At 35.0% G+C, this 17588-nt stretch overlaps 1 protein-coding gene across 1 annotated transcript; it reads right to left on the reverse strand.

The window, feature by feature from the left end:
* Positions 1-8198: 8198 nt before the first annotated feature.
* rbp2a (retinol binding protein 2a, cellular) lies at positions 8199-15796 on the reverse strand. The gene is made up of 4 exons (XM_067365434.1): positions 15629-15796; positions 14010-14188; positions 8868-8969; positions 8199-8408 (listed from the first exon to the last, which is right to left on the reverse strand). The coding sequence occupies exons 1-4, from the start codon at positions 15699-15701 to the stop codon at positions 8355-8357; spliced, it is 408 nt and encodes a 135-aa protein (XP_067221535.1). The 5' UTR covers positions 15702-15796; the 3' UTR covers positions 8199-8354.
* Between the last annotated feature and the right edge of the window lie 1792 nt (positions 15797-17588).

Here is a 17588-nt window from a genome sequence, read left to right on the forward strand (position 1 = left end):
TACAGCTAGCTGACGCTATGGGGGAACACCTTTCTCCTAGAAATATTGAAGCCGCAATGGCTAATGGTGCTCAAGCACAAGAAATGGAGGTGGGAACATAACCTATATATACATAACCTGGTGCTGAGTGACACTCCTCATAATCTTTCTCCTTCAAATTGCAAGTCAGAAGCCTCTCCTTCGTCGCTGAATCTTTGAAGAAAGTGGATTATTTTACAAAAAGAATCCCCTTAAAGGGTTAGTTCACCCAAAAATGAAAATGATGTCATTAATGAAAATTAATGTCATTCATGTCGCTCCAAACCCGTAAGACCTCCGTTCATCTTCAGAACACAGTTTAAGATATTTTAGATTTAGTCCGAGAGCTTTCTGTCCCTCCATTGAAAATGTATGTACGGTATACTGTCCATGTCCAGAAAGGTAATAAAAACATCATCAAAGTAGTCCATGTGACATCAGTGGGTTAGTTAGAAGTTTTTGAAGCATCAAAAATACATTTTGGTCCAAAAATAACAAAAACTACAACTTTATTCAGCATTATATTCTCTTCCAGAATCCTTTCCATTGAATTGATTCCATTTAATTGATTCCACTGAATTGATTCCATTGAATTGATTCCACTGAATTGATTCCATTAAAACCTTTCATCTGTCGGCGTTGGTAATGCACTTTTACGTCGCCGTGGTTGTTTTTGGCGATTAGGACATCCGCGACATGCACACTTACCCACCATTTTTTAAAATATATCAATACCAAAATACAAACAATGTAGAATAGCTTGAATACAGCGTGTGTCTCCCTCAGACTGTAAACGAAGCTCTGGCGCACCAGATAACACGTCAGCAGCGTCTTACGTCAGCAGCGTCACTGCGGAGTCGTGAACCACACTCCGGAGCAGAAGGGGGCGGTAATGCACCAATAAGCTGGATGCCAAACACCGTAAAACAGGAAAGAAGAAGAAGAAAAAGCGGAGTCGTGAACCCAGATTGACAACAGACCCGGAAGAGAAGACAATGCTGAATAAAGTCGTAGATTTTGTTATTTTTGGACCAAAATGTATTTTTGATGCTTCAAAAACTTCTAACTAACCCACTGATGTCACATGGACTACTTTGATGATGTTTTTATTACCTTTCTGGACATGGACAGTATACCGTACATACATTTTCAATGGAGGGACAGAAAGCTCTCGGACTAAATCTAAAATATCTTAAACTGTGTTCTGAAGATGAACGAAGGTCTTACGGGTTTGGAACGACATGAGGGTGAGTCATTAATGACATCATTTTCATTTTTGGGTGAACTAACTCTTTAAGCGTTGCAGCGAGATCTGCTTCATGGGTTTCAAGCTTTGTGAGGTCTGCGACCTATAGACCTGTGCCATATACATGTGCGTCCTTTGCCTGGGCCGCGCCCACACAGAAGCCTCCATTGAGAAGCCTAACTGCCCTCACTCTGTAGAAGGACAGCCCTCTTGCTCAATGAAGCATCTGCCTCCAGTCAGCCGCCCTTCCTCAGCAGCGGAGCAAGAAGCAGCAGCATTTCGTACCGATCTTACATCAGTTCAGCACAGCTGTGTGTCTAGCGACAGTGAGAAGCTGTTGTCAGGTATGTGCTGCTTACCTGACTTGACAACTCTAAATAGTTTTAGCATGTTATTGTCTGTATTTTGCAATATATTTGGTCTTGGCGGACTAGTTCTGCTACCCCTTGTGGAAAAAAAGTGCACTTTAGTATACTTTTATAAAGTGTACTTATTGCAAAAATAATATACTTTAAAAGAACACACTTAAGTGTGAATTAAATGTAATGTTTTCATTGCTTAAGTGCATTATATCTGTACTTAATTTCAAATATATCACATATTAAGTTCATATTAAATGCAATAAGTTGAACTTAAGAGTGATTTTTTTGAACAACTTAAGTGGTACTTTAATACAACTTTATGACAACCTTCGTAATTGCTTCTAGTACCTTTAAAATATAGTTAAAGTGCACTGCCCAATGTACTAACAAGCAATTAATGTGAACTAAAATATATTTTAATATCAGATATCAATACACTTAAGTGTGAATTAAATGTAATGTTTCATCCGCTTAAGTGCAATCTATTTGTAATCAATTTCAAATATATCACAGATTAAGTTCATATTAAATGCAATAAGTTGAACTTAAGAGTGATTTTTTTGAACAACTTAAGTGGTACTTTAATACAACTTTATGACAACCTTCGTAATTGCTTCTAGTACCTTTAAAATATAGTTAAAGTGCACTGCCCAATGTACTAACAAGCAATTAATGTGAACTAAAATATATTTTAATATCAGATATCAATACACTTAAGTGTGAATTAAATGTAATGTTTCAGCCGCTTAAGTGCATTCTATTTGTAATTAATTTCAAATATATCACAGATTAAGTTCATATTAAATGCAATAAGTTGAATTTCTGAGTGATTTTTTAAAAGCACTTAAGTAGGACTTTAATACAATTTTTTATGTACTTCAAAATATGGTAAAAGTATACTTCCGAATGTACTGACAAGCAATTAATGCGAACTTAAATATACTTTAATGTAATTTACATGTACAGTATTATATAATTTAATACATTTGCAATTACATTTTTTGTACATATAATAATGAAGTTACAATTTAGTATACTTCAAAATATTACAATCAACACAAATGCAAATTGAAACAATCTACATTTACTGACAAAATAATCTCTAAAAAAAATGCACAAAAACCTTTTTGTTGATGCACAAGAAAAACCCAAGAAACACTATACACAATCACAAACAATTACAACACTTTAACTCTTATTTAGAAAGAGTCTGGAGGACAGTGAGGCTTATATGCACTATAATTTTCTCCATCACATACAAAGGTACCTAAACCTACCATCACAATCTTTCTGCATTTTTACATTTTCAGATAAAATCATTCTGTATAAGATGATAAATAAGATAACACCCATGAATTAATACAAACAAAATGTAAAGAAAAGATTCAAAACTTTGGGTAACACTACAATAATTTTCTATTAAATTATAATAATTTTCTATTATAATTTTCAAAAGTTGCATATGTTAATAGATAATGCACTGTAAACTAACAGGAACAATAACTATACATTTTATTAACTTGAGAAAAAAAAAATTATTGCCTAATGTTAACAAATATTGATAAATACTGTAAAAAAAAGTCAATGCACATAGTTAGATAATGTTATCTAATATATTAATTGATGTTAACAAGCAAGACCTTTTGTAAAGTGTTACCTTTTGTAAACCTTGTTACTTATAAGCTCTGCAACCCTTACTAGCACAAACATTAAACAGGACAAAAAGGTTTCTTCTAAAATCTTACTCCAGCATTACAGTGAATGTAATTTTGAAAAGAAAAAAACAAAACAAACAAAAAAACAATGAATTCCAAAGACACAAAAACAAGAAAACCAAAATTGTCTGTCACCACCTTTTTTTAAGTTGTATGAAAAAGTGTCAATGTCCCAGAAGCTCTTCATCGGCAGAAAACCTTAAATGTCCATGAAGCTGCGAACCACCTCTACACAGTATGCATAAATGAACATGTTCCAAAGAGGCAAGAAAGTAAAAAAAATAAATACCTGGAGGAAAAAAAAAACAAAAAAGAAGTAAGAGTCAGTCCATTATTATAATTGGTTCAATCGAATGAAATCAATAGATATAGATATATATACAGAACTCCAAAGTTTATATACACCTTTGTAGGTTTGAAAATAATAAAAACCCATTTGGTATTCCCTAAAGGCAAAGAGTTGCTGATAGTGATTGAAGCCTGTGGCCAAGATGTTTACTGTGTACTGATAATTTCCTCCACTTTAATACCAGTTACAGTGTGAAAAAAATATGAATGAACATCTGAAGGTATGTTACAAGATACTGTACAACTGATCCATAACATGTCACATTTAATCGCTCAATCAGTGTTTCAACGCGTGGAAAGACGTCAATGATACAGCTTGTAAACAATGTCACGTAACATCACATTTACTTCAGAAAAATCATATTCAGCATAAACTCATTAGTCAGCTATAGAGAGGAGCGTTCTGCTAATTATATGCACCACGTTACATATTCATTATAATTTTATTTTAAATATTTTTTTTTATAATTAATTTATGTATTTAATGATTGAATACATAATTTATGACAGCTACAATTTAAATGTTTATATTTCAAAAAACAATTTAGAGTAGAAATATGATTATGTAATTCTAAAGTTTCTAATTCTTAATCATAACTTTATTATAAAACAAACAAATCATACAAATTAGCATTGTATTTGTTTCTTTATTTAGTACTTCCCTGATGAAGCAGTTTATTCTGCAAGGTGTAAGTAAACTTTTGACCGCAACTGCATCACCCAAGATGAATTACCTCAGTCATCAGGACAACACTGTTGTAGAATGCTGGGAGAAGCTCCTTCACATTTCCCACAAACACCAGGATTCCAGTGACCACACCATCTTCACTGACACTGGCCTTTCAAAATAGAGAACATTTTTATAAACATTTTTATACTTTACAAGGAATTAAACATAACTTTATCAATTACACAAATATAGATAAATAACCCAAGGCCCAAGCAAATTGAGGGGTTTTGCTTTGAAAATAATTATATAATAATATCATTCTATATAAATATAAATATATAATGATTAGATGGGGATTTGTAAGTGCACAGGTGAGAATTTATTACTTGCAAACAGAAAAGATTCAAAGCATTTAAAAGCTATAAGGACAGTTGATGGCAGTGTTTTAGCTTAATTAATGGAAAAACATGGAACATCACCTCATCACTACAGGTCTTTGATTCCACACAGCTTGCACTGTATCTCCAATAACAAATCTGTACTGATCCTACAAAATGAATATATAAAACAACAGATAAGCACAAAAATATTACATATTACAAACACAAACAGTAATTGAACAACTAACTTTTCAAATGCAAAAAGAAAAATAGATTATAAGCATTACTGCTGGTTATAATAGCGATTAAATGTATATGATTGTCTTTAAATGTTACAAGATCAGATCTTTGAATTTAGTTCTGCAAATTTAACTTAAAGTCATTTAAAATGATTTAAAAAGTCAGAGTTCAGTGTTCTTTGAACACGCCCACACACGCGACCACGTTCATATTGTATAAGAAATTATTATAATGCAATCATAAATAAATTACAGGAAACATGATTAATTCACCTCCATATTGCGATTAAACTAAATAATTTACACTCATAATAACTGCTATGTTCCGGTGAAAAAATAAAGATAAAGAGAGCATATATCAAGATACTTACTTCTTTATTTGTAATACATAACGTCTCATCTGTAGTCATCCAAACGTGCAATCCTTTGTTTTCTTCTTTGATCAGCAAAGTTGCCTCGTGCATCGCGATCACAGAAAGATGGCTGAAGGTGCATTTTTCAAACTCTGGTGAAGTAATGCGCCGTCATGACGTAGTATTGTGGTGCATGCGCATGATTAAATTTGTTCAAGTTTAAGTTTTTCTAATTCATTGTTGTAGTTAGACTGTAAGTTTACAGAACGTGACTCATTCACCTAACTGAAATTAAATAATTTTATAGTTTAGTCTGATTAAAATTAAATGTATTTTTACTGAATATGAATTCAAATTATTTTTTAGATCTGTTAAACTTTTGCTTGCAATTAAATAGGTTTAATCAACTTAGAACAACAATGATATTATAAGTATTATACAGATATGTAAAGTACAGCACTGTTGCATTAAGTATCACAAATACAGCACTCCGTAAAAAAAAAAACAAATAAATAAAAATAAAAATTTTTTATGTCAAATATTATGTAGAAAACTGACACTAGTCGAGTTTAGAGCAGGGGCTGGTGATAAAAATTTCAACAATAAGTTGTACAGGATTATACACTGTATAAGCAAGTGTTTTGAAATTCAGAAAAATAAATTTCAAGTGTATTAATGCACACAGTATTTATCAAAGACTAAGCACATTTAAAATACATTAACAAATGTCATCTTGGACAACACACTTAAGTTGAAATTAAAATAAATTATTTTATTTTATATTATGTGCTTTAATATATAAGTCAATACATCAGAATAAGTTTACTTATTTAAAACACTATAAAGTCATAATTAGGTAAAAATTAAGTGCATTTTTAAAAAGTGCTCTTAAGCATGTTTAGAAATATTGTCATGAAAGTGTACTTTCTTCAAGTACAACTTAAGTCATTATTACAAAGTGCAATTTTAAAAAAGTGTTAATAAATATTGTCATTTAAGTGTACTTTCTTTAAGTACAACTTAATAAGTCATTATTACAAAGTGCATTTTTAAAAAGTGCACTCATGTGTGTTATTAAACATTGTCATTAAAGTTTACTTTCTGTAAGTACAATTAATAAGTCATTATTACAAAGTGTATTTTTAAAAAGTGCACTCAAGTGTGTTAGTAAATATTGTAATTTAAGTGTACTTTCTTTAAGTACAGCTTAATTTGACATTATTACAAAGGGCATTTTTAAAAAGTGCACTCGAGCATATTAATAAATATTGTCATTAAAGTGTACTTTCTTTAAGTAAAACTTAATTTGACATTATTACAAAGTGCATTTTTAAAAAGTGAACTTAAGCATGATAATAAATATTGTCATTAAAGTGTACTTTATTTAAGTACAACTTAATTTGACATTATTACAAAGTGCATTTTTAAAAAGTGCACTTAAGCATGATAATAAATATTGTCATTTAAGTGTACTGTCTTTAAGTACAACTTAATTTGACATTATTACAAAGTGCATTTTTAAAAAGTGCACTTAAGCATGATAATAAATATTGCCATTAAAGTATATTCTATTTAAGTACACTTAAGTGGCCTTTAATTTTAATTATATTGTATTATCTGCAAGTGCACTTTTTAAAAAGTATACTAAGTACACACAAAGTACACTTTCAATACAATTAAGTGCACTTTTTTTCCACAAGGGACATCACTGCTGCTGCTGTTGATTACTGCTGCGTTTGCTGCTGCAGAGCATGTATGGAGCTGTTACTGGTAACAGATGCTGTGAGTAAGTAAGATATGCTGCTGCTGCATGAATAGATGTAGTAGATCTAGGCAGGTGGAGCTGGGGGTGGTGGAGGGTTTCAGAGGAACTGCAGGGCTAACCTTTATTGATCATTTTGCCTGTGTTAATGCCAATTGCATACATTTTGGCACAGGTGTATATTTTTATTGGAAATTTACCCCCATTTACTAAAAAAAATCTAACACACAAAATAGTTCTTCTCAGGACCTTTTGACAAAAATGTGTCCCCATCGAAAACCATTAAAACTGCAATTTTTAATCCCAGGGCCATTTAACTATAAAATATTACAATCTTTGTTAATAGGCTTTCATTTTGTTAGCAAGGCTTCAAAATTTAAATTTGTACTATTTTTTATCAGATGGTGCCATTTTCTCAGGTTTGGCCAATAAAGCAAATACATTATTCTTGTTTTCTGCTTATGCGTATTATAAAGTTAATTAGATAAATTATCAATCTATAATTGTGTGGGTGTGTTGGTATGGATGTCAGAGTGTGGTTTGTATGTGTGTAATAAAAAAAATTGTGTGTGTGTTTGCGTGTGTGTTTGCATGTGTGTGCTTGTAATATGTGAGAGAGAAAAACTCTTGTAAATCACAAATCCAACCACTGTGTGTACCAGTGGAGCTTTGCTGGCATCTAATGGGGAAAATGTGGTACTGCGCCCAAACAAAATCTTACTGAAAGCTAATTTTTTGAGATATCAACCTCAAATTTTCAACACAACTTGTTTAGATTTAATTTGATTTTCTAGCAGTTTTAGAGTTCAGCATATTTCATAAAATATATATTTCTTTATTCTATATTTATATTTATTTTATATTTATAAATATATATTATTCTATCCCTATAGCCAAAGCATATTTAGAGGTGCAATTTACATTCATATAGTATATATTAAAGCTTGTTCTGAAAGTGAGAGTGCACCCACACACACTTCTGGCTAAATCCTATCAAAAGATGTGATTCATATGAACTTTGATAAGCTGTTCTCAATAAAACCCATATCACACTGCATACACCTTGTGAAATTAATTATCAATTAGTGCTAAGGTTATGAGAAATCCCTTTATTGGGCACTTTTATTTGCTGCATTGAAATCCTCCTACATAGAGGAACAAATAAATGTTTTTGGTTGAAGCTGTTTATTAAAATTGCTTTAATAAATATGCACAGCACAACTCCAAACCCAGGAGTGAATATCCAGTTATTTAAGGAGCATTAGTTTTTCTTCTTGAAGACTTGATGGCAGACTTTGTCCAGACAATGGATTTCCTAAAAAGGGAGAGACAGTGTGTTAGTTAGTATGATAATAACTATTCACACATAAACTGAAACATTTGCTAACACTTTATTTCAATGGTTCATTGTAGATGGTCTACTTAGTATCTGCTTAATATCTGCTAGCAATTTATTTTGATGCTCCCCAAACAGACATTCACTGACTATTTGAAAGTACATGTCAACTTATTCTACTAACCCTAACCTAACCTATCAGTCTACTAACAGTCTACTAATACTCTACTGTGGTTTTTTAAGTGTTCTTTTGTAAAATAAAGTGCTATGGTATTACCATGTTTATTTGGGTATGTACCGCGATATATCCTCTAAAATATGTAAATAGAATGGTACATCAATCTGTTAATAATTCAGTACCAGATTAATAATTAATAAATCAGTACAGATGTATCGATTTGTTTATTCTTGTACTAATGGCCCGAGGTTGTTGTTTACCAGGTGAAGCAGGTCTCCTTCAATCCATTGCCTCCAGCCACGGTTCTCCTTTTCTCCCTTCTGGACACAAACCAGTTTATCACCATCCCACGTCACCAGGGTCTGAAAACAAATATTTCAACAGATGTAAAAGATGCATAGGACCCCGCCTGCACATTCATGACATAAAAGCAGTTATTATATGGTTAAATTTGTTATCTTGTACTCAAAGGGCATTAAAGGAGCAACTATGCTGTATCATTTATAACAATGCACTAAATTTAAATTTAAAGGTTCACTATGTAACTTTTGTTCAAAATTAACAAATTTTAATAGTCAATACATCTTTAATGCTTCTTTCAAAATGTGTTTTTGTCTTGCCTTGAATCGCTATGGTAAGCTGATTATAAGTTTATATTTTAGACCTGACGGATGGTTTTCACAGGAAAGTCGGAACATGTGTCACTCCGTGCATTTCTCATCATATTCATAGATAGAGAAAAGTTGTGATATGGGAGTGGCATAGGTTAGTTGTCACAATGAGCGAGAAAGGCTGACGTAGAGCAGCTAAATCTACAACCTCCGGGGAATCAAACTTCATACAGAGGAGAGTCTGCTGACAAAAAGAGAACGCAACAGAGCTTGTAATAAAACAAGAATCAACATCGACTTGGCTTTTCGGAGATGGCAATGCGCATTTTTACTACTCAAAAGGTGAGTAAACTATTTAACTTAACAGATATATTGTCATATGTAGCTCTCTAACAGAGTTCATTGCTCATATTCATCCTCACAGTCACACAGAGCACAACCAAAGCACTATCAAATCAATGTTCTTCCGCAAAATGCATGCAATTTTGTTTTTTTAACCACTAGATGGCCAAAAATTACATAATGTACCTTTAACAGTTATGTATGCCATCCATTTGTATTACACAGTTTTAAAATAGACTGATAAATAAGTGTGATGCATATTTGTCAGATGAAACGCTGAGATAGGAAAGATTTCTGCACTCAAAAATTGTTTATTACCAATGTGATTTCATTTTTACGGAGCCCCGCACATGACATGCGGGAAAAAAATTAGACCACTAAATCGTGCGCACGATTTAGCAAATCGAGGGAACGAATTAGCAAATCGCGCGCACGTTTTAATAAATCGAGGGAATGAATTAGTAAATCGCGCACACGATTTAGCAAATCGAGGGAATGAATTAGTAAATCGCGCACAATTTAGCAAATCGAGGGAACGAATTAGTAAATCGCGCACGATTTAGCAAATCGAGGGAACGAATTAGTAAATCGCGCACACGATTTAATAAATCGAGGGAACGAATTAGTAAATCGCGCGCACGATTTAGCAAATCGAGGGAACGAATTAGTAAATCGCGTGTACGATTTAGCAAATCGAGGGAACGAATTAGCAAATCGAGGGAACGGATTAGCAAATCGAGGGAACGAATTAGCAAATCGCGCGCACGTTTTAATAAATCGAGGGAATGAATTAGTAAATCGCGCACACGATTTAGCAAATCGAGGGAACGAATTAGTAAATCGCGCACAATTTAGCAAATCGAGGGAACGAATTAGTAAATTGCGCACGATTTAGCAAATCGATGGAACGAATTAGTAAATCGCGCACACGATTTAACAAATCGAGGGAACGAATTAGTAAATCGCGCGCACGATTTAGCAAATCGAGGGAACGAATTAGCAAATCGAGGGAACGAATTAGCAAATCACGCGCACGTTTTAATAAATCGAGGGAATGAATTAGTAAATCGCGCACACGATTTAGCAAATCGAGGGAACGAATTAGTAAATCGCGCACAATTTAGCAAATCGAGGGAACGAATTAGTAAATCGCGCACGATTTAGCAAATCGAGGGAACGAATTAGTAAATCGCGCACACGATTTAACAAATCAAGGGAACGAATTAGTAAATCGCGCGCACGATTTAGCAAATCGAGGGAACGAATTAGTAAATCGCGTGTACGATTTAGCAAATCGAGGGAACGAATTAGTAAATCGCGCGCACGATTTAGCAAATCGAGGGAATGAATTAGTAAATCGCGCGCATGATTTAGCAAATCGAGGGAACGAATTAGTAAATTGCGCGTATGATTTAGCAAATCGAGGGAACAAATTAGTAAATCGCACGCACGTTTTAGCAAATCGAGGGAACAAATTAGTAAATCGTGCGCACGATTTAGCAAATTGAGGGAACGAATTAGTAAATCGCACGCACGATTTAGCAAATCGAGGGAACGAATTAGTAAATCGCACGCACGTTTTAGCAAATCTAGGGAACGAATTAGTAAATCGCGCGCACGATTTAGCAAATCGAGGGAACGAATTAGTAAATCGCGCGTACGATTTAGCAAATCGAGGGAACGAATTAGTAAATCGCACGCACGATTTAACAAATCGAGGGAACGAATTAATAAATCGCGCGCACGGTTTAGCAAATCGAGGGAACGAATTAGTAAATCGCGCGCACGTTTTAGCAAATCTAGGGAACGAATTAGTAAATCGTGCGCACGATTTAGCAAATCGAGGGAACGAATTAGTAAATCGCGCGCACGATTTAGCAAATCGAGGGAACGAATTAGTAAATCGCGCGTACGATTTAACAAATCGAGGGAACGAATTAGTAAATCGCACGCACGATTTAACAAATCGAGGGAACGAATTAATAAATCGCGCGCACGGTTTAGCAAATCGAGGGAACGAATTAGTAAATCGCGCGCACGTTTTAGCAAATCTAGGGAACGAATTAGTAAATCGTGCGCACGATTTAGCAAATCGAGGGAACGAATTAGTAAATCGCGCGTACGATTTAGCAAATCGAGGGAACGAATTAGTAAATCGCGCGCACGATTTAGCAAATCGAGGGAACGAATTAGTAAATCGCACGCACGATTTAGCAAATCGAGGGAACGAATTAGTAAATCGCGCGCACGTTTTAGCAAATCTAGGGAACGAATTAGTAAATCGTGCGCACAATTTAGCAAATCGAGGGAACGAATTAGTAAATCGCGCGCACGATTTAGCAAAATCGAGGGAACGAATTAGTAAATCGCGCGTACGATTTAGCAAATCGAGGGAACGAATTAGTAAATCGCACGCACGATTTAACAAATCGAGGGAACGAATTAGTAAATCGTGCGTACGATTTAGCAAATCGAGGGAACAAATTAGTAAATCGCACGCACGATTTAGCAAATCGAGGGAACGAATTAGTAAATCGCGCGCACGTTTTAGCAAATCTAGGGAATGAATTAGTAAATCGTGCGCACGATTTAGCAAATCGAGGGAACGAATTAGTAAATCGCGCGCACGATTTAGCAAAATCGAGGGAACGAATTAGTAAATCGCGCGTACGATTTAGCAAATCGAGGGAACGAATTAGTAAATCGCACGCACGATTTAACAAATCGAGGGAACGAATTAGTAAATCGCGCGCACGATTTAGCAAATCGAGGGAACGAATTAGTAAATCGCGCGTACGATTTAGCAAATCGAGGGAACAAATTAGTAAATCGCACGCACGTTTTAGCAAATCGAGGGAACAAATTAGTAAATCGCGCGCACGATTTAGCAAATCGAGGGAGCGAATTAGTAAATCGCACGCACGATTTAGCAAATCGAGGGAACGAATTAGTAAATCGCGCGCACGTTTTAGCAAATCTAGGGAACGAATTAGTAAATCGTGCGCACGATTTAGCAAATCGAGGGAACGAATTAGTAAATCGCGCGTACAATTTAGCAAATCGAGGGAACGAATTAGTAAATCGCATGCACGATTTAACAAATCGAGGGAACGAATTAGTAAATCGCGCACACGATTTAGCAAATCGAGGGAACGAATTAGTAAATCGCGCGCACGTTTTAGCAAATCTAGGGAACGAATTAGTAAATCTTGCGCACGATTTAGCAAATCGAGGGAACGAATTAGTAAAACGCGCGTACGATTTAGCAAATCAAGGGAACAAATTAGTAAATCGCGTGTACGATTTAGCAAATCGAGGGAACGAATTAGTAAATCGCGTGTACGATTTAGCAAATCGAGGGAACGAATTAGCAAATCGAGGGAACGGATTAGCAAATCGAGGGAACGAATTAGTAAATCGCGCGCACGTTTTAGCAAATCTAGGGAACGAATTAGTAAATCGTGCGCACGATTTAGCAAATCGAGGGAACGAATTAGTAAATCGCGCGTACGATTTAGCAAATCAAGGGAACAAATTAGTAAATCGCGCGTACGATTTAGCAAATCGAGGGAACAAATTAGTAAATCGCGCGTACGATTTAGCAAATCGAGGGAACAAATTAGTAAATCGCACGCACGTTTTAGCAAATCGAGGGAACAAATTAGTAAATCGCACGCACGTTTTAGCAAATCGAGGGAACAAATTAGTAAATCGTGCGCACGATTTAGCAAATCGAGGGAACGAATTAGTAAATCGCGTGCACGTTTTAGCAGATCGAGGGAACGAATTAGTAAATCGTGCACACGATTTAACAAATCGAGGGAACGAATTAGTAAATCGCGCGCACGATTTAGCAGATCGAGGGAACGAATTAGTAAATCGCGTGCACGTTTTAGCAGATCGAGGGAACGAATTAGTAAATCGCGCACACGATTTAACAAATCGAGGGAACGAATTAGTAAATCGCGCGCACGATTTAGCAAATAGAGGGAACTTAATATACAACAATATTATCGATTTGACTGCACTGACACTAATGGATGAGAACTGAACTGAGCTGATGATGACATCACTGTTTTCCCCAGAGCTGCTTCATAGCTGAATTGAACTCGTTTCATAATTGATGATCTTTACACAGTTGATCTGAACTGAATCAACACTGAACTGACTTCAACTGAACAATGACAATATTGCCTTTATATCTGCTTTACAGCAGAACTGAACTCCGTTTGCATCATTGAATCATTATTTTCCTGTTTATCACTGTAAAGCTGCTTTGAAACAATCCGTACTGTATAAAGTGCTATAGAAATTAAAGTGACTTGACTTGTATGGCAAATTAACATGGTATTATGATCTGATCCACTGTATTTTTCTTATTTCAGAGAACAAGAACAAGAGGAAAATGTGTGATCCTGTTTTGGACTTTGTTACATTTTGGACACCCACCTTAACAATTCTGTTGTCCAGGGCTTTCGTGTGCTCCTCAAACTCCTCCCCAATGACAAAGTTGACCTCATAGTTTCTGAAGGTGCTGAGAGTTTTGGTCTCAAATTTGTCTCCATTCTGCACAATGACCTTAGTCTGTTTGAGATGCACGGCGATCTTACGGGTGGCAAAGTCAATGTCTGTAGGGCAGGAACAGAATCATATATTAAATCCTTGATTGTTTAAGTATGAATGTGTGAAACTAGAGAAAGGGTGCTTTGGAATCAGTGTAGAGGCAAAAGGGCCATATTTCGTCCCATGATGCAACAGAACGACCTCGCACACTGGGACAAAGGTGGCTGATGTGTTCAGATTCGCTCATCTCTCACATTTATCAAAACCACTGATAAGATACTGTGACCTGGCATGAACTTTGACCCTGGAGCAAGCACTACATTTGTTTATTCATTTCTCGCTCTAGTAAAGATAACGGGTGTTTTTTGTTCATTACAACTCATCAATATTTAATTCATTTCTCATTTCTTATATTTCATTTTATTATGAGAAAATTTATTTCATGATTTGCAAATTACAAACAATAGGACACGATACGATAGAGTTCCAAATACAATAAACTACATTTTTCAGGTAGGCTAAAGTGGGTTAATTTAAAATGTATATATTTATTCAACATCTTTTGTTGTTTGATTAAGGACATTTATTGTCCCTTTAAAACCTAATGCTAGAATTTATATCCGGTTTTCTCCAAGCTGTATACATACACTTAAGCCATAACATCTTAAGCCATAATCGACTGTCTTACCTCTGACAGCAACATAGTGTCGGCCCAGATCTGGCCCACGTCTGGTCGGTACATGTGGGCCGGATCTGGGCCACACTATGTTGCTCTCTGGGACTAATTAGGCTATTCTCCCGTGACAGAAGACTGATACTCGCTATTAATATGATCCCCTAGCGAAGACCACTTAGGAAAGAAGAAATACAGAACAAAACATGTTTGTTTTTTTGTGTGTTTTTTTTGTTTTTTTTCAGAATAAGTCGGGACTGGGAAAAACGGGACATCTGGTCACCCTAGCGATAACTGTCCTTAAAGGGATAGTTCACCCAAAAATGAAAATTCTGTCATCATTTACTCACCCTCAAGTTGTTCCAAATCCGTATGAATTTCTTTGTTCTGCTGAACACAAGGGAAGATATTTGGAAGAATGTCGGTTACCAAGCGGGTCTCGTCCCCCATTTACTACAATAGTAAGGGAGTAAATGATGACAGAATTTTCATTTTTGGGTGAGCTATCCCTTTAAGTCGTCTATAGAAAGTCTGATCATTAAGCACAATGAATACATGCATTTAAATCTGTTGCAAAATTAATATTGCTCATGTAAGACTGAATGTTTTGCCTCCCCAGTGCAGGCATGATGCACGAAACGTCTTACTCTATTACTTTGCACAACATCATCTTCTTTACATTGACATTTTGCAACAACTGCCATTTATGCTGATTTACAAGTTAGCTCAATCAATAAGAACAAAACCTGTGTGTAGATATATCTGCATTTCTGGAGTCCTGTTAATAACTTTATGTTTCTGTTTAGGCGTACAGTAAAAGAAAATCACTTACCCATAGCCTTCATGACATCTTCAAAGTTGTCATTGCTGACCATCTCCCACGTTCCATTGTAATCAGCCGGCATTGTGAAGCTGGATGTTGTGTGTGTGTGAGAAGAATAGGATGAGGAGAGCCACGGCCTTTATAGCTGTGTGTGTGATCAAATGAACCATAGGGACAGAGTTCTTCTGATAAGACCTTTTATCTTCATTAAGTGAAGGGCTGGGCTTTAGAAAGGGGATGTACTTGTGTCGGCTTTTAATATGGACTGAGAGACGAACTGTGCAGATATTGCACTTGTCATGAAATTTTAAAGCTGCATGTGACAATAAAAATTACTGTATGGCTCGCTTAAAACGAACCCAAAGTATGTTGGAAATGAACACATTTATTAATATGCTTAATAAATGACATTATTTAACAATTAAATTGCTTATTAATAAATGTTTACCTTTTGATTAGTATTGTTGCCTCTAATAATTATGTGTCTGATTTTTAATTTCCAACATATTTTGGGTTCATTTTAAGCCAGACATATAGTCATTTTAAACTATAGTTGGGTTAAATATGGACAAACCCAGCACATTGGGCAAACATTTAACCCAACTTGGGTTATTTTTAACCCCGCATTTTTAGTGTATGACAATGAGGCGTCAGTAATAATGTGTCACTTGCATTCGTGGATTTGTAACTGGTGAAAGTATAGGGCACACGAGGATAAGTTAAGATAATTTATACTGCACTTGATCTCTGTCACCAGGACACAAATCACTCTCAGTATCAGCTCAGGCGTAAAACCGCCGTCTTTGATCATGAAGTATCAGTGATCATCACGTTAATGCAATCACTTTCAGATTTCACAAGTGTATTGACATTCTTAGCACTTACTGGTAATGAATTACATTGCAATAATAATGTATTAGTGCAAGTTTAATTCAAGTCATTTCAAGTGAGATTAGATGTTTTGTTGCATGTAGGCTACTGTATCATTATGAGTTTTACCACAACCCACTGCAAAAGGCTTAATAGTTAATAGACCATGATCGAGAGTGAAATATGACCCTCGGACAACACTTGTGTTTAATATAAAGAAATCAGAGCAAAAATACATGAATAAATAAACTAAAAAATAAATAATAAATAACAAATCTAATATTTATTGTTGTAATACAGTAAAAACTATTTTAAAAACTATTATTAATGGTTTCAATATAATGGTATTTATGACAATAATAATGGACCTAAAACATTCTGGATAAACTGAGAATCACAATTATTTTTTTTTAAACAGAGATCCATTTCTGCCAAGACAAAAACTAAAAATAACATGTAATTTACTAGAGGTTCTGACAAAATGTTAATTGCTGCAGTCTGTTTAAAAATGTTTTAATTAATTTAAATTAATTATTTTAAAATAATTGTTTGAATGAATGATTCAATGACTCGAATGAGTGTTTTTGTACAAATCTCTTGAAAGATTTAATGGAAAAAACATTTAACAGTCACTTGTCGCCACCTACTGGTGAAACGATGTAATTAATATAATCTTTATTTAAAGCGTTACTTTCAGAAGGTGATTTATTATTTTGGTCGCTAACATTTACATCAGTGTCAGCGTTGCCATGTCTGCGGTTTTCCCACAGAATTGGGCTACTGTTGCCGCGGGTTGTTTGTTTTTCATGTCCGCGGATTGAAGCAACCCCAAATAACATGATATTTAGACCCGGGAATGTGAATTTAACCAGGGGAACCCTGCCAAAACACGGATTTTACCCACCCGAAAGCAATTTTTACCGAGACCACCCTGAAATGCAATTGGGCTAGTTTGGGGCTAGTTTTGAGTATCAATTAGGTGGGATTTGTTGCGAAAACCTGGCAACCCTTCAGTACGATCACATTCAGATCTGTGTTTGTGCTGCCATTGATCCAGAGAAAGCAGTTATCATAACAGTAAAGGCTATTCTTATTTCTG

This window comes from Chanodichthys erythropterus, chromosome 17, assembly GCF_024489055.1.
Source record: "Chanodichthys erythropterus isolate Z2021 chromosome 17, ASM2448905v1, whole genome shotgun sequence".
Taxonomy (NCBI): Eukaryota; Metazoa; Chordata; class Actinopteri; order Cypriniformes; family Xenocyprididae; genus Chanodichthys; species Chanodichthys erythropterus.

Bases quoted from the DNA above. Each gene is read 5' to 3' on its own strand.
- rbp2a (XM_067365434.1), bottom strand. From the start codon at position 15,701: ATGCCGGCTGATTACAATGGAACGTGGGAGATGGTCAGCAATGACAAC. The intron at 14,189-15,628 runs GTAAGTGATTTT...CCTGCCCTACAG, and splicing joins AGATGTCATGAAGGCTATGG to ACATTGACTTTGCCACCCGT. The intron at 8,409-8,867 runs GTAAACAACAAC...CTCCCTTTTTAG, and splicing joins AAGGAGACCTGCTTCACCTG to GAAATCCATTGTCTGGACAA.